A 24,351-nucleotide genomic window follows, 5' to 3' on the forward strand; every position below is an offset into this window, starting at 1 on the left:
ATTTAATTTTAACTGATAAAGTTGGTTTTATTCGAATTTTCATTGTTTATTATGTCAGTGGGATTCTTTTTATTTATTTTTTCTCCTAAAATATTTGACTCTTTATTTTCGATCTCAGAGGCTATACTGTCGTTAATTTTTTTATTATTTCTGGCTTCCGTTTCTTCAGCTTCGTTTTCCATCGCTTTATTGTTTACTTCCGTATTGATCCCAACACCTTGGATGTTTCTTCCAAGATCCTCCTTTGAAATGATTGCGTTCTCGTCCAATATCAAAGCTCTAAACACATTCATTATGTTTTCGTCGCTTATGTTTTCTTCTCGAGCGTCTATTTCGCTCTCATTTTGAATATCACCATTTCTCTTCACCCAATATCCGTTACTTCCTTCACAAGAGGTTCTGCTATTTATTGGTGAAGATGCAACTGATGAAGAGTATATTCTCTCACTCCAACGATTTACACTCAGTAGATTTTCTAGATCAGTTTTTAAAATACCGTCACCCATATTTCTCATTGTCATTTGAGGTCCATTCTTATTTGGAAAACGATTATTCGTCAGATTATCGCCATTTTTACTATTATTATAGTAGCTTCTGTTTGTTATAATCTTTTCCGCTTCAGAGAATGACGAATTAGAAATTCCGCCACTTCCAATGCTTTTCGTTATTGCTTTATTTGCAACGACAACTCCTGGGTAGTTTGGAACGCTCACGTTTTGCGTATAAGGCAAAATGTATATCTTTGGTTCCCTTCTTTCTGCAAGACCGTGAATTAGGTGACAGTAATATGTACTACAGTCTCCTCTCTGAAAATGCTCACAGAGCTTCGTTTTGTAAATCAATGGATGATAGTTAATTTCTTCAAATGAATGTGCAAATGGACATCCTCCGCCTCTATTACAGTGCGATATTGAACTTTCATCCTCTTTTATGATTATATCAGGACACAATACTGGAATATATCTTATTGTTGTCTCATTTGAGAGATAGAACGGACACCTCCTCGGCCAGTATATGTTGTGCGAATACTGGCATCTCGAGATCCCAAAATCGCACCCCATTTGTCTGGATCTTCTGCATGGCTTTGTTCTAAATCTACACAAGTCATTGTCGCTCAAAAGTCTTGGGCAGGCCATTTTTCACTTATTTTTATTATTTTAATCACTAATTACTCTAATATCTTAAGCACCATAAATATCCAATTATTCTATAACCTATTCAACATAACAAAATAACAAACCAAATAAACGTACAAATTTAACAAGTGTATAGGTCTTGTTTGGCTTTATTTTCCTATACACACTTGTGTATGTTTATACCTATTTTCCCTCCAATAATTTAAAAAGAAAAATATCAAATATTCTCTTCAGAACTTTACTCTTTAAATTTTGAAAAACTATCTCTAAAGTATAAATTAAAGCTTTATTCTAGAACATTCACAATTCGTCTATAACTTTATTTTTATTTTCTAAATATAATTATTGAATCGGCATCTTTAAGATAACCATGCGTCATATAATTACTTGACGTTTTTTACTCACCAAATAATTTCCGTTAATTTCCCTCTCACTTCCCACACTTCTCTTGCGTTTAATTATATGTATTCTCATCCCTGTCCCTTGTAATTTATAATTTGTAAAGTAATTACTTGCCATCCGCCTAAAGGCGCCAATGTGCATGCATAAACCACGCAATGTTTTACATAAAAGTGCACTTATACCGAAAAAGTGGCTGGGCTAAATGCAAGTCTAGGAGCGAATAAATTAATTTAGTGGCTGCACAAAATGCAAACCCTTTATAGCAGTGTCACTTGACGATTAGTGCTCTACATTTCGAATTGCTAGTTTTCGTTTATGCTTTTCATCTAGTAACAGTTTGGACTGGATCAAAAAATAGTGCGATAGGAATTCAAACTAAAGGAGAAAAATTATACCTGTTTGAGTGAAACAGAGTTAAAGAGCTTCAAAAACAAATTTCTTAGTGCTTAATATGAACAAATACTGTAGCCTTGTCATTTTTTAAATTAGTGCATAATCGCGTATTTTCACAATATCTATTTTAAGATGTATAATAAATTTAGGCGGGAACCACTAGGTAATTAATGTTTGCATGCAATTTGGTTAATAAAAAAGGAAAATAGAATGAGCTTTAACGTAAAAATATTATTTCTTATTCATAAATATTTAGATTACTGCTTACTATAGTATTGTTTGGACACTTTGCGCAAAGTTTGAGTTTGTGAATAATAAATGACAATATTTTTGATGGTATTTACATGATTAGAAGTTGAAGTTGTGTAAAATAAATGTGTAGTTTCCAGTGAGGCAGGAGGTATTTGTTTATGTTTGTATTATATGTTGCATTGTATAAAAATATCCTTACTTTTGTGTGTAATAGGAACTGGATTTAAGGGAAGACTAACAACAAACAAAAACAATGGTTAGGAATTCAAGAGAGGAACTCTTGGATAAAAGAATGAAGGCAAACAATTATGATGATGAAACATTGGAAGAGATGAGGGGAAGGATAAGGAGAATAAATGGACACAGAACGAGCAGTTTGTCTGATATTAGAGATTTTCAAAAAAATGTAGATTTAACCACATTGAAGGGTGATAATGAGTCAACAATATTTATTTCAGAAAGCACTTTAATGGAGTTAAAAAAGAAGGTTGACGAGTCTGAGACACAAAAACAATTTATGAACGCACTAAAGGAAAGACTGAAGGAACTAAATCAAGAGAAGGATGTTGCGTTAAAGAAGTCAAATATGGACCAGGAGGTCATAAGAAAAAAGAATGAGGAGATAAGAATATTGGAGGAAGAAAATAAAAGACTAAATAGCGACTTAAAAGAATTGAGCGAGATACTGGACAATTACAAGCAAAGACTGCAGGAGTTGGAGAATTGTAATGAAAGTATAAACATACTTACAGGAACAGACATGCAGTCTAGAATTGAATGTGGTACTAGAAATGGAGACAAAGATTTCGATACAGCATTCAGCAGGAAGAGTACTGGAGGTACAATTGTAGATAGTAACTTTGCTAAAGGCGAAATAAAGACTTTACAAGAGGAATTGCTCTTAAATCACAATAGTAATCTATCATCAATTTCATCTCAAAGCTTACTTCGCGAGAATAGTGTAGCAGAGAAGGAAAAGATTAAAACTGAGGTTAGACACGTTCTGTTTAACGAGGTCACTGAAAGATTTGTATCTGAGAAAATAGATGAAAAATACAAAGATGATATTAATACATTAAAGCGCTCAATGGATGGATGCATGTATGAAAATAAACACGAGTGGTTGAACATAATGGTGAGGTTAAGTGGTTTGGTTGATTTTAAGTCCAAGATGTTACTGATGAGACAGTTTTTGGAGAATGAGGAGGAAGAGCTCGCAGGCAATTTGCTTCTTGATTTTTCGCTTCAGGAAAGAGAAGAGTCTCTGGGAAACGTTATTAGTGGTCATGATAATACTAACGGAAGCGAAGGTAATAGTCGTATTGATAATAATAACGTCAACAACAATCGGAGTAGTCAAAATAGAAGGTTAAATAATGCAGGATATTCCGGTCCGGCCGAAAATAAGATCAAGATCATATTATCTCCGATAAAAGCTGTTATAGGTGAGATAGTACAAAGGATGGAAGGTAATATGGAGAGTTTTGAAGGTATTGAGAGTATTCTTTTGGAGAAAAAAATGGTTTTAAAAGTACTTCAGGAACAGATAAACTACTTGAAGGAAAAGTTAGCAAGATGTTCAGGTATTTCAGGCGGAAACAGTTTAAATAGTGTTAATAGCAGAGTGACTTCATTCTCAGATTTAGCAACTGAGAGAGAATACACTTATGGAAGCGGCAGTTTAAGTGCAAGATCGTCAAAGTTTTCTGAGAAATTAAGGAGTAACATAGAACATAGCAATTCAATTCATAGAAGATTGCTAGCAACCATATCGCGTTTGAAGTTGTGGATTTTGGAGGAAATATTGTACGATGAATATATAATTGAATCTTATCTATACAAAGATGTTGACTACAACAGGATAATAGGTCGCTATGACTTAAACAATAATGAGTTTGTTGTTGAGATTGAAGACAACGAAAGTGATTTAATAAATGAGATTGAAAACAGAGACAAGTATAACAGTGACTATGGTTTTTTGAATAAATACAAATATCTATCTTCTGGAATAATTCAGATGATATATGTGTTGAATAAACAATGGGAAAGGTCTAATTTGAGCGAAAAAAGGTTGTTGACTAAATTGCAAGAAATGGTAAGGATATATCATAGATTGAAGAGTTTTATACTGACCTCAAAAAACCATATCTCAAATAATATGTTAGACAGCCAAGATTCCATCCCAAATGCAAACGGCGAGAATTTAGACAATAGTCCAATAGACGAAGTTGCAGATTTTGAGTCACTGCATTTTACTGACGAGAACAACTACGTATTGAGTTTGGAGAAGGAGTTAACTAGTCTTGGACTTGGAATTCTCTCTGGCAGAGACCTTAGCAGAAGCAGCACCAATAAAACAATAGCATGCAAAGCGGAGAATAACTTTTCAGACGATAAAGTTGATAGTCAACATGGTTTGAAGGTATCTGTTGTTGAGAAGTCAGGGTTTGACAATGTATTAAGAAGGGAGCAAGTTAACGAGATATTAAAACGTTTAGATAAGTATCCAGATCCTTCTGTTGCGAATAAAAATGAAGTATTGTCAATTAGAGAATTAATAAGACCTTTGAAATCTTATGGAAGAAGAGCACCCGAACCGTACATTGGATTTTATACATTACTGACCTATAGATTGGATACTGATATAGAACAGCATGACCGGGAAATAAGAGCATTTCAGAAGGTAATTAAGGGTCTGGAAGATCAGTGTGATAGACAGCAGGAGGAGCTGGAGGAGCTCCATGAGGAACTGGAACAGCTTTACGATATTATTGAGAGAGAGGACACTGACAACAAAAATAGCACAGGTGTTGAAGAAAAAGGAGATGAAGACGAGGACGATACTGGTAGAAGCAATGACAATCTTAAAGGTAGGGTTGTCGAATTAGAAATGTCAGATAAAGAATGGCTGAGTCTGTGCAGAAAAACAAGTTTAGGTCAGAGTTAATTTATAAATATATATTTTACATTTCATTGTTTTTAATTCTGATTTTAGCTAGAAACTAAAATAACTTGTGTAAACTTGAAGCATTTGAAGTGATTTTAGGGATCTATTTGATTTTATTTTGTTACTCTGTTTAAAAATTGAAAACATTCGTTTAGGTGTAAACACACACAAATTTGCCACATTTTTTAATTTAAATGTTTTCGTTTAGAGTATGGAACAAAAAATGTAAAAAAGGCATTAGTAAAGACAAGAGGACTATTCCATTCATATATATAAATCCGATTTACTTATTGTCCTTTTTTCTGGGATTTCTTTGTCTATGAATACTTATCGAAAATACCATTCAAGTGGTAAATACAATTGGTAAATTTGAGCTCTTATTAGAAGGCTAATTAGCTAACTTTTTCTTACAATAAAAGTAATTCTCATAAGTTTTCAATATAAAAATTAACCTAGAACAAATGAGATCTCGAAATTGCCGTAATCTAAAATGTTACAGTTACGACAATGATTTGAGTTCCAATAAAGAGAGAAACAGGTCTGGACGAAATTGCGAGAATCCTCACAATATAGTAAATAATTATCTAGACCAAGACTTTTATAGTAATGAGAGTGAGTACGATTATTGTGGCAGAGAAAATGGATATCATGAATTTGATCATGAAAAACAAAGCTACAGAAATGAATTAAACGGTAACCATGATAAAAACAACAGGAATGGCAAGCATTTTGGAATTGAATGTGTGGAAAAGAAGAATAACGCAGATAAAACAGAAATGTTAGCAAATATAAAGTTGTATGAAGACTCATTGAGAGAAATGGAGATAATGAAAGATCGTTTGGAAGTGTGGAGGGAGCATTTGATGGAGATAAGCAGCAATATAAGTAGGGATTCGTTGTATATAAAGGAAATAGGAGCAAAAGTACTGGAGAAAAAAATAGATGAAATAATGAGTGACAGAAAAGTGCTATTAAATAAGTTGATAAATAGGGTTGAGAACTTTTCAAAAGTAATGAGTACAAGTATGGAGTGCATGAGTAATTCTATATTAGAGTTCGAGAGGAATGTTTATGGTGGACTTAAAAAAGGATGCAGTGACTACACTGTTAATGGTGGTTTTGGAAACAACCCTAGTTCGAATAGCAAAAAAGTTTGTAGATCATACTACCAACTAATTCAGAGGTTGAAGGATACAATGGTCAATATAAATCCGTACATACTAAATAGGGATTTGAACATGGATGAGTTTGTCACTTTTAACAACAAAAGGCCACTTCCAAAAGAAGAGCATATATTTAGAGAGCCTGTTATATTTATAATAGATCCAAAAAATATGGAGAACATGTATTTAAATTATGAAAACATAAATAGTAGTAAACTGGAAGTAGAGGGAATTATTGATAAGTCTATTGTCATTAATTCATTTGAAGCTAACAAAAAGGATTGTAATCAGATAACCATTGGACCCGAAAACAAAAATATTACTCTCAAAAATGAACAAAAAACTGACTACTTGGGTGACGAAGGAAGGTGTGAAGATAACAGCACTGGGACTAAAAGCGTTTCAGAACAAAACTTTAATTGCAAAATCAACAGTATTCCAGAGAAGGTTTTTCACAGAAGCAATAATTACAATAAACGTGAAGGTTCTTTAAAAACTGGTTATGAAGACGAGCAGAGCCACAATGTCGATGTTAATAACAAGGAAAACATTAACAAAAGCGGAGGAAGGACCAGAAGAAGAGAAGCAGGCAAAAGCAGTAACAAGAAGGCCGAAAATATGAAATACAAAGGTAGCAATGTTGTTAATCGCAAGTCTAATAGTCGAAAGAAGAAAAACAGTGAGACTAATCTGAATTCAGAGTTGAGATTGGAGACCGAAAACAACAGGGACCCTGTCCTCAGATTTAAATTCGAATCAGGATTGTCCTCTGAATCTAAATCAGAGTCGGAGTTGGAATCCGGATCTAAGTCGGAATCTACGTCTGAATTAGAATCAGAGTCTGGATCTGAATGTGGGCCTGATTTAGAAAGCGAGTTAATTTGCGATTTAAAGTACAACATCAAGAGTAGTGACAATAATAGGATTTATAACAATAGAAACAGAAATAAACAGTCAAACGAAAATGGTAACACAATACTAAAAAAACTGATTAGGGATTACTCGAATCTATATGCAGAATACGTTGTTAAAAACAATATATCAAAGATTATTGGATTCATTAATTAATTTATTTATAAATGGCTCTAGTTTCTTCCTTGAGAAGTTGGATGTCTCTTCAATATTAAACAATTTGTGATGAATTCCGTTTTTATCATTGAAAGAAACGTTTATTTCTTTTAATGATAAAATTTTACTTATACCATTTAAGGTTTCATAAAAAACACAGTGTTTCCTTGAGAAAATCATCATTTGTTTAATTAAGGCAGGTCCTTCTCTATTTCTGTCGGTTAGTATATTCCCGTAAGTAGCTTTCTCTAGTTGTGAGAAGTAACTAATATCACTGTCTATACCAAGTACAAATGTACTCAACAGTAAATACATATTTAAGTTTTTAGAAATCATATAATTTGTAATTTTTTCATAAAATTTATCATTTTTGTAGTAATTTATTATACTTGTTAAGTTAATCTCAAAACTTGAATAGCCTACATTAAAAGTGTCACTTTTGTAGCTAAATAATTTGTAGTCCATGTTAAGCAAATCAGTCATATCGTTTTCAAACAATAAAGCTGCGTTTCTGTTGGAATTTTCCAGTCTGTTTTTGTATAAGTCAATGCAATCTTCATTGCTAACATTTGTCTTTTTGCAAAGCCAGTCACATATTTGGCTATCCAATAAACACCACCTTTTGTCGAATAGACTCTTGTCAAAATTGGAAGTATCTTAAATTTGTGAATTTCTAATTTTAATAAAGTGAGACAGAAAAACTAACCTTTCAATATTGCTCCTATTAACATCAGTAAATAATATTTGTTTGTCGACAGATCCTCGTCTGATAGTTTACCGTCATTATAATAGTCCATCCACTTGTATTGGAGTGTTAGCCATTAGAAAAGTTACTTTTAAAAGCTAGTTTATCATGAAAACTTACAAGCTTTCCTATCAGTGTTGAACAACTTCCTATTCTAGTGCCCTTTGAAAGCCTAAATATCGATCTGGTTGTATTATCATCCTCATGATGATCAACAATACATACTACATTATTCTCAAGACTGGAACAATATTCAACACAAAATGAGTTTGTTACTTTCAAAAATTGAAATATAACTTACATCTTTTGCGAGTTGTCCAAAACGTTGTGGTCTACCAACGTTATGAAAGGACCCTCATTAAAGGAATCATTTAAACCCGACATACGCTTGATTTTTGTTTTATTTATTAAATTAGTTTTGATATCATTGAAGAAGATAAATGGAAACTCTACAATATTAATCGGCTCACCCTCGACTTTTTCTGAAAAATAGTCTATTAGTTCAATCAAAGCAAACTTTAGTCTTATACTTTCTTTATTAAAGTTCAGTATAGGTATGTGCTTTCCGTATTTTTTCTTGTTGACATCACTTTCAAAATTAACAGGTAAATTTACTGCATTTAATAATTTTGAATATGATATTGCCGAAACCACTGAGTCCTTGTTTTAAATAACATCGAAAAATGTCAAATTTATTAATTTTCAACGTTTTTAAATTTATCGCAAATACTTACAAGATCACCGCTTGTGTTTCCCAATATATAGTTCAATTTAACCTCGCTTCCAGCCTTCCTCCCAATATATAGCAAGTATTCTTTCAACTCTTTATTCATTTCTATAGCGATTTAATTTCATTATGTATCTTAATCCTGTTTAAATTTATATATAAATATAGATTCGTCTCGCCTTTTGCATTTCTAATGCTCTAGTAGGTTAAAATAAACAAGAAAAGGCGGGTCAACTTCTAATTGCATGCATTTTCATTCAAAATTGGTGGGAAAAAAGTATATTTATGCATTTATTTAAACTAGTAATTATAATTCCGTATATCCTAACTCGATTATCTAATTAATCACTCAGAGTTTATGTATTTCGATAGTATTGAAAAGATATTCAATGCATCGCACTCACTTTGAACACTGAATATTATTTTTTCAGTGAACAGTTTATAAGAACTCATAGGAAATTGATTACTAAAAGATAATGATGATCTAAAGGAAATAATGGAACTTCTTCTGAAGTATGAATCAATCACACTGTAGCTTTTACTATTTTTCAATTTGTCGCTGCTACTTTGATTAATAATTTCTTTGTTAAAAATACCATTTAATGTTTTGTTATTAGTTTTAATATTAATTTTATTGTTGTTAATTATTAGTCTTTTGTTTACTTGCACATCATTGATCTTTTTAGGAAGTAAAAACTGGCGAATATATTTTTTATTCGAAAATAAGTTTGTTATTTTGTGATTCTTGTTTAAAGTTTCGCTCCTGTAATTTGATGTTTCGTTAGTTGCTTTTAGTGTATTTAAATTATTAGTGCCAGTGAACAAATTAAATTTGCTTTTTACATTCTTGTTTTGAGTGGTGTTGTCTGGCTTCACAAATAAATGAAACTCGAATGTTTTTTTACTATTATAATCATGTATTAAATTTGTATGCACATCATTTCTTATAATATCAAATATATGACTCTTGGCATCTATGAAATTAGCATCATTAATATTATTCTTGTTGCCGTCATTAAAGAATATATTTTTGATGTTTATTCTCTTACTCTTTTCCTCAGAGTTTACTTTATTTACTACTAAATATAAATTTATTCTTGTAATATTTATGAGTGGTATCAACCACATTATTTTACCAGATTTTAATAGAGATATACAATCTTTCAATATTATTAAACCATTGTACTTTTTTATTGATGTATCATCATTGCTAGCCAGCAGATTATATATCAAAAACTTCTTAGCCAGTGTATTATCATTTATAAATTCTCCATTATTCCTATTTATAATAATATTGTCAATATTGTTTTCTATTGTCTGAAAAGGTATATATGTTATCACCTTCGATTCCTTTAAGTTATTTAATAATTTTAATGAGTTTAAAGTTGTATTTGCAATGCTTTGATTTGGATTATAAGGTAATATTGGAGAATCACCGTACACTATTCTTAACTTCCTTATGTGTTTAATTTCTATTTTTGTCCTTAAACTCTGCACTATTCCTGAAGATATACCATAAAATATGGATATAAAAGCAGCGAATCCTGCTGGTAGTATTCTAAGTATTGATGTTAAAACACCTAAAAATATACCTGTAATCCCATATTGTCTCTTCATTCCTCTTGGAATATTCCAAAAATTTATTACAATACTTAATAATATTAAAAATGAACGCAATAGACCTTTATGAAGACCGTCTATTAAATTTTTTGGATTATCTGCCAAATAACGACTTACATATAGTGGTGTACCGTACCAATAACCCATTGAAGAATCTTGATCAAGTAAATAACATACTTCCAACAAATGTATTGCTGCACTTGTCATTCTAGCAACAAATTGTGATATAATTGCTATCCATGTTCCAATTAATATTTGTAATCCAAAAAATATTTCTTTTATTGAAAATAATACTATTTTTGACATTAATTCTGCATTGTATTTCAATAATAATGACTTATTTTCTCTTATAAACCTATCTGCTTCCTCATCAATGTTACTATTTTGATTGGAACTCTCAAAATTCAATATATTAGTGTTATTACTTTTATGATTGATGTAGTCAAAAACAACATTATCAATTTTGCTTGTCTTGGAATGATCAATGTCTTTGTTTTTTATTATTTTTCTTTCCATATTCTTATTTATTCTTTCTTTTAATCTATTAGCCCTTTTGAACAGATCAAAATGATACCTAGATGCCAACAATCCCTCTTTTAATAGTATATATATATCTATTGGATTACCTAATAAATCTATTGAACCTATTATTTTTCCTATGTGTGAATATATCTGTTGTTTATATAAGTCTCCTATTTGATTCATACATTTTTCGCCATCCATAAATATTGATTCATTAACTACGCCTTTAAACTCTATAGGTACATTTGAAAAAGGCATTGTAGATAACCATTGGAGAATATTCAATATGAGCTCAGTACCTGTTTTATTTAATGTCAAATTACTTTGAATTTGATCGTTATTTGTTTCACTCTTATTTTTAATATTATTTTCACCATTATTTATGTCACTGTTATTAATTTTTTCATCATTAATTGAAACTAAAATATCATTTTTATTGTAATTTGATATTTCTGAATTATTTTTAACCCTTTCTTGGTCAATATAAACTTGGTTGTTTAAATTTGGGACGGATGAATGATTCACTATTCTGTAGTTTATTGTAGTATTATTATTTCGTAGATTATTGTCACTATTACATTCAATTATTTTCTTAATAATGATTTCATTTTCCTTGAGTTTGGTTATATTATTCATTACATTATAGCAGTCAATATAATTATTTCCTTGATTTGATGATATATTCCACGTACTTTTGCTTGTTGAACATAATATTTGTATAGGATTCATCAGTAATATTTGAATGTATACATACTTAGATGCAGATTTTAAATTTTCTATCAATGGTAATGTTTGAATTTCTGTTTTTGTTGTTTCTAACTCTTCCGTTGGAGACAATATGCGATTTATTAATAGATCCAGTATTGAAACCATTTCTTTCAAGGTATCTATATCCAAATGTATGCTCAATGGATATATCCAAAAATATAAATAGGGCATTTCTATTACACCATTGCTTCCATATTTATTCGATATACCATTATTATTGTCTAATATTATACTATATTGAATATCCAAAAATGATTCCATACATAAAGTTTCCTTTATATTTTGCTCCCTTAATTTTGGTTCGTTATTTAACTCAGATCCAAATTTCATATAGTTTAATAATTTATTGTGTATTCTTATTATTTCTGTCTTTTTCTTTGTTCCTTCACCTAAAGTTAATACACCTACAGAAAATAATGATTCCATCCCATAATAATTTTCAAAATTCAATATGTTATCCAATTTTTCATTATTTTCACATTCACCTGCAACTTTATAGGTCCCATAGTATAGATCTGATGTCTTTTTTATTAATTGAGAATAATAACTCTTCTTTTTCTCACTTTTCAACTTTGATAATCTCAAAAATTCATTTGGAGTTGCTTTTCTAATTATTGTATTTTCAGCAGAACTTGTTATGTGGTTATCTAATTGAAACTCCATTATTCTAAATCTTATGTGAAATTGATCTAGGTTATATAGTGACTTTTCTATAGTTAGATTCATTTTTTGAAAAGACATATATGTTATCTCTTTGTTACTATTTGATAAAAATGATATTCCCAATCCATCACAATTTATTTTTAATTCAAATGAAATTTTTGTCTCCGGTCTTACTTTATCAACAAGCAAAAATATATTCTGACCTGACGATATTCTTGACAAATTAGAATTGCTCATTTGGGATAAATCCGTCTCAAATGATGAAACGAAACTGTTTTTGTGAAATGTATCGTTCTCTGGGTTATTGTCACTTGTTATTCTTTGAAGATCTATTTCTGAATTTTGCTGTGACCTCTCAAATGTGTTCTCATTTCTATTCATACTTTCATAGTTGTCTATTACCTGATTATCATATATATCATTGTATTTAAATTCTACCTCATTATCCATATCCATGATTTTTTTTAATTTGTGCTTATTCTTTTTTGTGCTTTTTAATTTATCTCCTATAGTTTTTATTATTGATTTTTCATTTTTATTAAAATGATCATTATTGCCATTATTCTCATATTTAATATCATGTTCACTGTTAATATCACAGTTATCTACCCTGTTTAAATTTAAAACATTTTTGTTATTCGTATTATTAACGTAATTGCTCCTAATCTCATTTCTTCTTCGTTTATATAGTGTACCATCAAAAGAAATGTTAATTACCCTCGTTCCATTTTCTATTAATACTACAAAATAAATTGTTTTCTTGTGCTCCGGAATATATAATTTAGAATGTGATAACACCTTATTTAAATTAAAAGTGCTTTTTGTTTTATACCATACATTTATTTTATAGTTTCCATATAAATAACTTGGTATTTTGTGATAATCATTAAATATTAAATACTCATTGCTGTGAAAATTCTCTATTTTGTGATATTTTTTAGTTTTAATACTTTTTGTATTATCAATGCTGTTTGAGTTCACACCTATAACCATTTCCAATATATGTTCTCCAAAAGGATCAACAAGTGCATAATTTGAATCAGAAACAGGATTAATGTTATTCCATAACTCTGTATTTATCTGTCTTATAAAAATATTACATGGAGTTTCATTCACTATACTAAAATCAGGTATCTGAGACGGATACACATTTATTTGGTACGATGTTGACGAGTTTATTGAGTATATTGATATTGAAGATAATACATAATTAAAGTGAAGATTACCTATGTTATTAAATTCAAAAGTATTATTATTATTATCACCATATTCAGTTGGAATATTATCTATTGACGAAACAAGACGAATTTGAATATCACATAACTTGTCTATTGATAATGGAAGTGTTTTATATTGTATTATATTGTTTAAGTCAATATTATATTTTAATTTATATTCATAAACTACCTTGGGATCTAAAAATGTGATCTCTACTTCAGAATTATCTTTACTTGTAGCAGGATGGAACGGTATTGATATATTTGGTGGTATGTAAACCCAATGACTCATTTTTTTGTATTCCCTTACCCAAAATGGTAAATTATGATAGTTAACTATTGTATATTTGTTATATAAATTGACCATAAAGTTAGGTGAATTTGATAAATTATTAATTGTAGTTACACAATAACTAAGCTTTAAACCTACATTTGTGGAAAACAAATCCTTAAATAAGCCTATTTGATTACCATTTGAAACGTTATTTTCGTTAGTATCTTTATTACTATGTAAATCCGCACTAATAATACCGTTATTACCTCCTACTTTAACTAAATTTGAACTTTTTTTAGAAGGAACTGTTATTGTACCTATCACATTTGGCCTCTCTATATGGAAATATTGTGAATGACACTTTTTAGACAACTCTGGAGTTAATGCTATCGATATATCTGTTTTGCCATTACTTGTAGGTAATATTCTAAACTCATTTGATCCCACTCTATATCTAGAAGACAATCCAGAATTTTGAAGTATATATATTGGAATATTTTGTCTGTTATTTATCCATAAAGATGCATGAATACTTATTCTCATTTTGCACGTATTGTACTTGTGACAAATATAACCGTTCCATGGAGTCGGTATTGCATAGTTATCTAGATTTTCAATATTGTCTAGTACATCTATATTTGAACTTATATTCAGTAAATTGTCCATATAATAAGTGTAATCCTGTTTTTGTCTTGGTATCAAATCCTTAGATACATATGATGTCTTATTTTTTTCAAATGTCAGGTTAATGCAAGTAGAATTAGGCAAAAATTCATTTACTAAAACTGTGCTTAATCCATTTATTCTCCCTATTTGATTTTTCGGTAATAATTTGTATCCATTATAAAATTTCAGTGGCACAACTAGGTCTTTGTCAATTTCTTTTCCAGATGAATTATAATAAATTGGTATTTGTGAGGACTTATAAAAACCAAAAAATTTATTAAAAGAAACATCTAATAAACTTAGATTCATATTATTTGGGAAGGATTCTACAAATATCCTCTCATTGCTATTTACTCTAATATAAGATTGATTTTGATAATTTAAAGTTATTATTTGTTCCAATAAGTGATTAAAGTTACTCTCGTCTTTTTTCTCCTTATTTTTTTCGTAATTCCCTGAATTATATAAAGCTTCATTAAACTCAATTCCATTGTTATTTCTATTATATTCATTTTCACAATTAATTTTTAACGAATCGAGCTCTATCTCTGATATTTTCTCAAGTGAAGTGTTAACCTTGTATTTATTCTTGTTAAATGAAATCTGTATAGGTATTAACAGGTTATTTGTTATTATTAGTGGAACCTCAAATTTAATTACATAAAGAGGAAAGCTATTTTTTGAATTATTTAGTGTATAGTCACATATTGAAGAGCAAAGCGAAACGAAGTTATTTGAATTAAAGTCATTGTTATCCAGTATTTTTTTTTTTAACTTTATTGTTATAGATTCAAACGAATTCTTACTTCTTTTTATTGTTTTTGGAGAAAGAAGGAGTTTATATGATTTCAGTGGAGTTATTACCCTTGACAAATTAATTAAGTCAATGTAAACCCTCTTGTATTGATTCCCAAGGGATTTGCTGTAACTTAATATTTCTTTAATCAATGACTCATTGTCTTCTGTATTATATTGCTCAATTTTAATGTTGTAATTCTTATTTGAATTATTATTTAATGTTTCCAGCCATATATTATTCAATACTACTTTAAGTGGATAACATTTAGTCTCGCGTTTTTTATTTATTTCGCTAAATACCGGTATACATGTCCACAAAGGCATGCATGTATATGTATTTGGATTTAAATATAACGTAAACATATCAATAGAAACATTTTTGTTCAAATTGTTTAGGTTAATGAATACATTAATATAATCATACAAATCACCTTTCCTTGTTATTTCAAAATCCAATACACTTAAAATGTAATTGTGATCAATGTACTTTCTATAGCTGGTTTCGTAGTAGATATTGTTATATTTAGGAATTGCAATAGGTGTGTCATTTATGGGAGGAATAAAATAATTGCTATTTAGAAATTGCTCTACACTTTTAAAGTTTGGTAAAAATCGAAGTATGTTACTTGTTTTATTTGAAATATATATTCTAGATGAGATGGAAATTAAAAATGAGTTATTGTCCATTATGTCAGTTCTAATTAACAATGGTATTTTAATATTATTTTCCTCACAAATAGTCAAATATATAGATTCCATATTAACCTTGTCCATTTTAACATTGTGAATGTCGAATATTTCGTCCAAAATTCTTATTCTGATAATAACTGGATAAATATTACCATACTCATCTCTGCTTAAAAATATTTTCTTATTTGGTTTAATGTATCTCCAAACATAATTTAAATTGTATGCAACTTTACTTATATTAGATAATTCGGAATCTTGAGAATTTAGACTATTATTATTTAATAGTGATTTTTTTCTAATAAGCAATTTGTCAAAAATATTCTCTTTATAAGACTTCAAGTGACTTATTCTTTTCTTACCGTATCCTTCTGATAAATTCTTTTCCTTAGAAAACTCCCTATTTATTGTTTTAGAATTACCTCTTATTTTATTTAGTTTATTATTGCTTATAAAGTAGGGCATTAATATTGCAATTGTTTGTCCAGTATCATTGTAAAAAATAAAGTTTGAGCCATTCATTCCACTGTCATTTATTCTCTTGTAATCCCCACTTGAAGTTCTTAGAAGACTTCCTGCAAATGCACCAACAGTAGTAGCGCTGTGCTTTGGACCAACGTTACCCAGGTAATCCCTGTGATTGGAAATGCAGTTTGAATGAATATATTGTTCGTATTCGACAGAAACAGGACGTGAAATGATCATTTTTGAATTTAAATCACCCTCACCTTCAATTAACATTGAGTTAAGTATTTCATTATACAAAAACAACTGCTTACTTATTAAGTTGTTAGTATTTCCTAGTTTTTTATAGTAAATACTGTAGACTTCGTTAAAATTATCCAAACAATTAACCCAATACCTAACATATTCTGGAGTTAGTGTTAAATTTATCCATGAAATATCTATTTTACAAACTGGTATAACTTTTTCTTTCGTTATTTCCTTTATATTTATATTCTCCCCTTTACAAACAGAAATAACACTTATGTCAAAAGGTTCTATAAAATTGTCATAAAACATGAATTTGTTATTGTAAATATTTACTGACATTTTGTTAAATTCAATAATCACACCGAAAAATATGTCTTTAGACTTTGGAATTATTGGAAGAATTGGAATGCTATTAATAGAAAAATAGGGCACCATTAATTCTTTTTCTTTTATTTCATATTCGTCAAACAAAAGACCAAAGTTATCATTGGTATGATTTAAAAATGGAAATGAATCAAAAAGAAAACTAACATCTGGAGACTCATTATTAATAAATATTCCGAGTTGTGAATTCGAAATGTCTATAAGTACTCCGTCTTTGTTAGAGAAAAGGTTTGTCGGAATGTAGTGGATTTTAATTCCTTCAACTTTAAACTGAGATATAAATTTTTTATAACTTGTTATATTTGAGTAGAATATAGATGGAAATAAATAAAGTAAGTAGTTTAGCATTGATGTATTCTTATTATTTGCATTAACTTGGTAGTTGAATCCAACATTATACTTTGAACTGTTCTCACTATTTAAGTCAATGTTCGAATCTTGAAAATCTAAGTTTGAAGATCCGAAATATGAGTTTATGCTATTTTCTGCCAGGTCCAGAAAAAATTTGTTTTGTACCATATTATAATAAGTATCGAAAATATTAATTAGATGCAAAAGATCGTTGGTATTTGCTTTAATCTCAAAATTCTCCAGAAATACATATAACAAACAAGTTGAGTTATCGAAATTAGTATTATCTCTTGCAACGCAGTTCTCTATCGCATTTAACTCGTTAAATTGGTGATATATATAGTCTATTTTAAGTCTTAAGGAGGAGACTATATTATAATCGTTTGTATTTATATAGTCTATATTAAAACCCCAAAGATAAGAATTAATTATCCTTTCCAGTTCTACTATTACGCACATATTTTGAGGTGTTTTTGGCAAGTAGTACGATTTAAGGGTGTTTGTATGGTACCAGTTCCCTTTTTCGTGGTAATTATCTTGTATTTTATCCCTTAAATTATCAAAACTAAAATCATGCACAGTATTATTTTTTCTTAATTCACTCTTACCACCTACAGAGAGTGATTCTGAGTTTTTTTTAATGGTAAAATTATTGTTGGATTCTGTATGTTTTAAATTATCAAAGCTAGAATTACCTAAGATATCAAAGGATTTAACAAATTTAGTTCTTAATATCTCTCTATTTTGATCGTAATATGTGTTAGGGTTGTTCAAATGAGCACCACTTAGTGAAATGGAGTTAAATTGATCCATTATAAATCTTGGAGTAACTGATCTTCCAAACTGAATATTCCCCTTTAACATTTCAAAAGAGCTTTTTGAAGAATTATATTTAAGCTTACTAGTTGAATTGGTCTTATTTTCAATCTCAAATATTGATTCACCACTAAATGAGTATATTATATCAGATTCTATAACAGCCAAAAGGGACTTTAAAATATCTATTTTAAAGAAAGAACCTGTTTCTGAGAAATCATTTTTATCGCTGCCTGCTCCAGTTCCAGACGCAGATATTGGAACTGAATGTTGGGAATATGCCGAGGCAGAAGAGGATGATGAAGTATTATTATTTGAATAAGATTGTTTTTCAGTGATTACCATTTGTATTGCATCTGGAAGCGTACACGGAAGAATAGCAGTTACATTCCTAAAGTGTATATTCAAGTTTAATATCGAAAGAAGTTGTATTATATCGCTTTTTGATAATCCAACTTTACCACCTTTTTTATGTTCTTTTGTCGAACATTCGTAATCATTCAATTCTCTATCATCTGTTTTAATAGATGAAGAAGAGAGTCTTTTTCCAGAGTTAATAAGATTCTTATCTACAAAAATGGACTTAATGTTGTCTATATCAATTTTCTTAACGAGATAAACAGCTATTGATTTGAAGTAGAATGTTATTACCCAATTCAAAATAATACCGTATAACTCCCAGTATACTATAAATCTAGGGCTATTTATCTGTACATCTATATAGGAATTACTTAAAAGTATTCCTGTAAAGTTTTTGTATCTGTCAATATTTTTCAAATCTGAAAATTTCACTGTTATATTACAAACATTATCAGATATAGGATACACCAAAGGCATCATTAAATGTGAATTTCTATTTAATATTCCACCTGATAAACAGACATCCCCTATTGATATGTTAATACATGAATCAGAGTCGTTCTCCCCCTTGTTATATAAAAGTTCTATTGAATTTATCATTAATCTTACACAAGATAAATCCTTTATTGTCATCCCAATCATCTCCCTGTATTTTTTATCAGAATTTATAGTTATTTTTACTTCATGTACTTTAGATATAAACTCTATAGTACTTGAAAACCTTATGTTTTCTGGTCTTCCAAATGTGATTTGTTCAGTCTCATAACTTGTAGAATTTAATGTTAAACAATTATCCCTGCTATTGCCATATTTTCTTAAATTGGTGAAACCATTAATGTTTGAATAGTTTATTTCTCCAGTATTTCTATTTTTATTACAAATCCCATCAGCTTCATCTTGGTATATGTTGACATATTGTTCTTCACCTGAATTGTTACTAATCAATATCTCTGAGTAGTTAATAATGTTGTATTTTGCATAAAACTCCATGAAATAATTAATTATTTCAATTATATTATGTAAATCCAAGTCAGTGACATCTATTTCAACACATGTATTTTCCTTTAAATCCAAGTAAAACTCTAAACCTAAGACATACTCTTTCAAGTCCTTGTCATTGCATTTATTTGTTGAATTGTACATAAAATGTTTAACTACATTAAAAATCCAATCTTGTGGTTTTAGTATATGTCTTGCATTACACTCTGATAAACCTAAGTTATCGACATTAAGAATGTTTTTATCCACATTTTTCACTTCATTATTAATATTATAATTGAATATGTACAAATCGCTTTCCCTAACATTGGTTAAGTAAGTTAAGGAAATGTTAGACACAAATACCTTTATATTATCCATGTAAAATTTTGTTTTATTCTGTTTATCATAATTGCTCTTAGTTCCACAAATATCTTTTTTTATATCGTTCGTGTCTCCCACCTTAATCTCCATTTCTCCAAAATCAATACAATAAACACCATCATTACTTAACAAGTTTTTATTGAATTCGTTGTAAATATTCTGACTTTCATGTTCTTTTAGTTGTGTATTTGTCAAAATAGGAAGAAATAAACACTGTTTTGCACTTACGTCTACGTTTACATAAATATAATTAGGAAAGCTCTTTTTACATACATATGAGTCTTTTTCCTCAATGTCACAAAAATCAAAGTTGTTATCAGCAAAGTATTCATTTACTAGTTGTTGCCCTTTTTTAATTACTTTAATTATATTTTTACTGGCTTTGTTCAAATAAGTGTTTCTTTGTTTTGGACTCAAATGATTTATGATTGGATCTAAAAAGCTACCCAATACATCATAGGAACCCATAAGTGATATCTCTCCAAATGTCTTACCATTTACTGAAATTCTTGGGCTTTTTCTAAATAAATTCCCATTTAAACCAATAGTAAACCAAAATCCACCTATATGATCACATATTTCATTATCTAAATTATTAAATTCGCAGTTATTATTTACATGCATTCTGTATGGTCTTTTATTACAGATACTTGTTCCTGTATGTATGCTCGTTCTATGGAGGATTGGGTGGAATATTAAGTATTCAAAATCATCACCTTGTTTACAGTATTTTTTACCTTGAATATTGGGTCCAATTCTTAGTAAACATTTTGAATTAAATGAATCTTGATTATTATTCTCAACAACAATAAATGAATTTTCCAAGGCTACAGTAATTTCCGATTTCTTTGACTCCATAAAGTGTTTATATTGAAAGAATAAATCCATACAATTCAGTCTTATGTTTCTCCGTTCAAATATTTCTGATTCACCTGATTCAATAGCAGACAGGCTATCTGTTTTTGCTGTGATATTCTTAAAATCTATTGAGTAATTCAATGAAAGATTTAATATATTAAATGTTAATGAAAAAAGGCAAGTATGATATATTATTTGATTCTTTTTACTGTTTTCTTTTTTAAGATATGAGTTTATATTGAATAAATTAATATATACTGGAATTTTATTGTTAGATAGCAATATTTTCGCGTTTTCTATTGCTTTTCCAATTATGTCATTGCTACTAATCATCTCCTTTTCCTTATCATCTATCCTTATTTCAGACTGTCTTGTTCTGGCCTCTTCACCTATATTGAACGAATCAAAGTAATGTTCATTTTGTCCAATAACTATTCTTGACAATACAAACTGAAAAAGACTATTGTTTATCTTCTCATCATCGCTTATTTCAATGTTTTTTATATGGTTTTTTTTGTGACCCTCTATAAAGTTATGACTTTTCAAATTTGAATCAAGACTGAACTCCATTAAATCAAAAAATTCGTGATTTGAACTTTCACTAGAAGCACTATTGTTTTCTATTGGTGGGTTAAAATTGTCCAAGTCGCAATCAGGTACATAATCTAACTTAATTATACTGTTGTATCTTAGTGTATAGTATATTGAATAATTTAAACACTTAAATACATCATTTCTAAGTTTAATTAGTGAATAAACATTGTACTTATTTTCAATGTCACGAATTAAATGATAGTTTCTATCTCTATTACCAATCAAGAATTCAAGCCAAGAAAGTCTGTACGTTTTCTTTGTATTTTCATCTGGATAATTATGGTAATCTATCGGACAGGACCCAGCCTCAAAGTCTCCATATAAAAATATTGAATAGTCTATAAATTCTAGCAAAATCCTAATCTGTTTATAATTTATATTTAAGTTTAAACTGTCAATAACCAAGTAAGAGGATATAAGTGGAATTACTTCATTATCTTTATCCTGATTAAGTACATAAAAACGATCATTTAGTGCAGATGCAAATAAATTGTCGTCATAGTTTAGTATTTTTGGGCTCAATCTAAGTCTAAGTTCAAGTCTGTGTGGATTTATGATATAATTGTGAATGGATAACTCTTTTAAAGACATATCATTTAAAAATTCGATCTTTTCTGAATCTGATTTTTCAATTATTAAAGTACTCCATGCAGAAGTTGAATTCTCAATTACAGAATCTAAATTATTTAAATTGTCAACATAAATTGAGAAATTAATAACTTTGAATGATTTTAAATATACTTCATTATCCTCTAATATATTCGCATTTACCAATTTATCCTTTTTGTATCTATGTATTTCTTTGCTTTCTTTTAAAAGTATATATTTGTCTATTATTTTTTTAATCAAACCAAATTTGTTTGGATAAGGATATATTAAGTTATGATCATTGTAGTTTCCAATGTTATTAGTTTGGTTGTTATCTAAGGAATTTTTATCGTTCTTATCTTTACAAAAGCCACTTAAATCACACGTATTATCGATTTGACTATCAGAAATACCGAATTTACTATTGGAATTTTTGTCTTGAATCGAATTAATGCTTTCATTGTTTTTAATATGATTTATATTACTCCATACCCATTTTAAAGGCGTATTATCCCTTAATTTAGACCAAAAATTTATTTTGCTTTTCGATTTATCTCCCATATCACAAACTGACCTTGATTTATTTATGATTTCATTCATAATAAAATCAAACTCTTTTTTATTTATATCTCCCCCTAGATTCTTACCAAAAATTAAATTATTGAAGTTATTATTGACTATTGACATAATACTATCAATGTCAAGTTCAGTAACTTCATCATCACTCATTGAAGAGGAGTCTTTAGTGTTTTTATTTAAATAGTTGTATAATATCCCATTTTTAGTTGAAAATGATTCATTTTCGCATTTATTTGCCTTGTTATTGTGATTGTGACGATAACTTTGAATCCGTTCATGAACATCACCTTTTTCATTATCTAATGGAATCCAATACTCATTACAATTTTGACTCGATATGTTTTCTATGCTTAACCCTATCACGAACGTATTCATATATTTTTTAACAACATTTTCTATTCTGAAATTTATATTTTTTATTTCTATTTGTATTTTTGATATGAAAAAATTTCCTAATTGCTTCATAAAATTAGATGCAATTGAGCTCTTCAAAAACATCATAAACTCGTCCTGTTTTAATAAATTAGATTTTATATTTATCCAGTTCTTTTCAAACATTTCTACATCCCATTTCTTCATATCTATCATATTGAATATTAAGTATACATCTTCCACCCCTATTTTTACAAATTCCTGAGTAAATATCTTCCTCCAAATTATATTTATATTCACTTTACCTACCAATCCATGATTTAGGGATATTGGAAATGATATATTCTCAAATAATCCACGCCTTATATTTAAATTTCTTATCTCAAAATTACCACTCAGCAAGGACGCAGACAGCTGCTCTTTCTCAAAACCAGTAAATACATTGTTCATAACATCTTTTATTGTAGAATACAAAACTCTTTCTGTAATATTACTGCAGTAACTAAACATTTTCCCTTTTTTTCACTATTACCTAATTAAAAATAATTGTTGATAAAATATTATACTATTATGTCAAAAAAGTCAAAAACCCCATATATTAACTTTATTTTCCCTTTTCAAATACAAAAATAACGAGTATTCTTCATTATTAAATTTAGACCTTTCAGTGGTAATTGCCAAAAAATGTGCATGCAAATCTACTTTTTATTTATTTAATTTATATTTATGTACCCAAATACATGTGTTTAAGAGTCAAGAAAAACTGGCTTATACTGTATGCTCAGTCCTTTTTTTTACCTCCTCTCGCGTTCGCAAGCTTAATTAGTTTTCGCTGTTATATTCCTTTGCCTATCCAGATCTCATTTAAAAAAATTTAAAAAATAAAACAAAAAATACATCTAAATCATAAAGAAACCATCACTTTCTGATATATTTTAAATTGTTGTATTATATAATGCACCTTTTTACTATATAATCGGTTCTTGCTCTTTTCTTTCCTTTCACTTTTTCACCCCTCTTACAAATCCATTAAGTATTTTATAAATCATAAAAAAACGTTGGCGCCAGTTGAATTTACATGCAAATTATGTCCAACTAGATGTGATGCAAAATTCGCAAGAAAAATTGAAGTTGTCTTTTTAAATTAACCTTGTTTCACCCACTTATTTTACTGTTAACTTGAAACTGTGTTTTAGTGAGGAATTAACTATTCTTTTTCCTATTATACTTAAATTTGCATTTTTCTAATTGCTTAACTACAGAAAGCATAAATCTTCGCTCTAAATAGAATTCAAATTAACAGATAAATAATTAAATGACTCTAA

General features: G+C 29.0%; 5 protein-coding genes across 5 annotated transcripts; 2 read left to right on the top strand and 3 right to left on the bottom strand.

Annotated features, from left to right (window-relative positions):
• Positions 1-8: 8 nt before the first annotated feature.
• Positions 9-1,136, bottom strand: FG386_003397 (uncharacterized protein; the record flags this gene model as incomplete). Its single annotated transcript, XM_067342859.1, has 1 exon — positions 9-1,136. The coding sequence occupies one exon, from the start codon at positions 1,134-1,136 to the stop codon at positions 9-11; it is 1,128 nt and encodes a 375-aa protein (XP_067199086.1).
• A 1,300-nt stretch (positions 1,137-2,436) lies between these two features.
• Positions 2,437-5,130, top strand: FG386_003398 (uncharacterized protein; the record flags this gene model as incomplete). The annotated part of the gene is made up of 1 exon (XM_067342860.1): positions 2,437-5,130. The coding sequence occupies one exon, from the start codon at positions 2,437-2,439 to the stop codon at positions 5,128-5,130; it is 2,694 nt and encodes an 897-aa protein (XP_067199087.1).
• Positions 5,131-5,591: 461 nt separating this feature from the next.
• On the top strand, positions 5,592-7,361 carry FG386_003399 (uncharacterized protein; the record flags this gene model as incomplete). Its single annotated transcript, XM_067342861.1, has 1 exon — positions 5,592-7,361. The coding sequence occupies one exon, from the start codon at positions 5,592-5,594 to the stop codon at positions 7,359-7,361; it is 1,770 nt and encodes a 589-aa protein (XP_067199088.1).
• Positions 7,362-7,840: 479 nt separating this feature from the next.
• On the bottom strand, positions 7,841-8,939 carry FG386_003400 (DHH family protein; the record flags this gene model as incomplete). Its single annotated transcript, XM_067342862.1, has 4 exons — positions 7,841-8,017; positions 8,227-8,381; positions 8,493-8,766; positions 8,841-8,939. The coding sequence occupies 4 exons, from the start codon at positions 8,937-8,939 to the stop codon at positions 7,841-7,843; spliced, it is 705 nt and encodes a 234-aa protein (XP_067199089.1).
• A 239-nt stretch (positions 8,940-9,178) lies between these two features.
• FG386_003401 (uncharacterized protein) lies at positions 9,179-23,536 on the bottom strand (the record flags this gene model as incomplete). The annotated part of the gene is made up of 1 exon (XM_067342863.1): positions 9,179-23,536. The coding sequence occupies one exon, from the start codon at positions 23,534-23,536 to the stop codon at positions 9,179-9,181; it is 14,358 nt and encodes a 4,785-aa protein (XP_067199090.1).
• Positions 23,537-24,351: the final 815 nt, after the last annotated feature.

Source organism: Cryptosporidium ryanae (assembly GCF_009792415.1).
Source record: "Cryptosporidium ryanae isolate 45019 chromosome Unknown contig_8, whole genome shotgun sequence".
NCBI lineage: Eukaryota > Apicomplexa > Conoidasida > Eucoccidiorida > Cryptosporidiidae > Cryptosporidium > Cryptosporidium ryanae.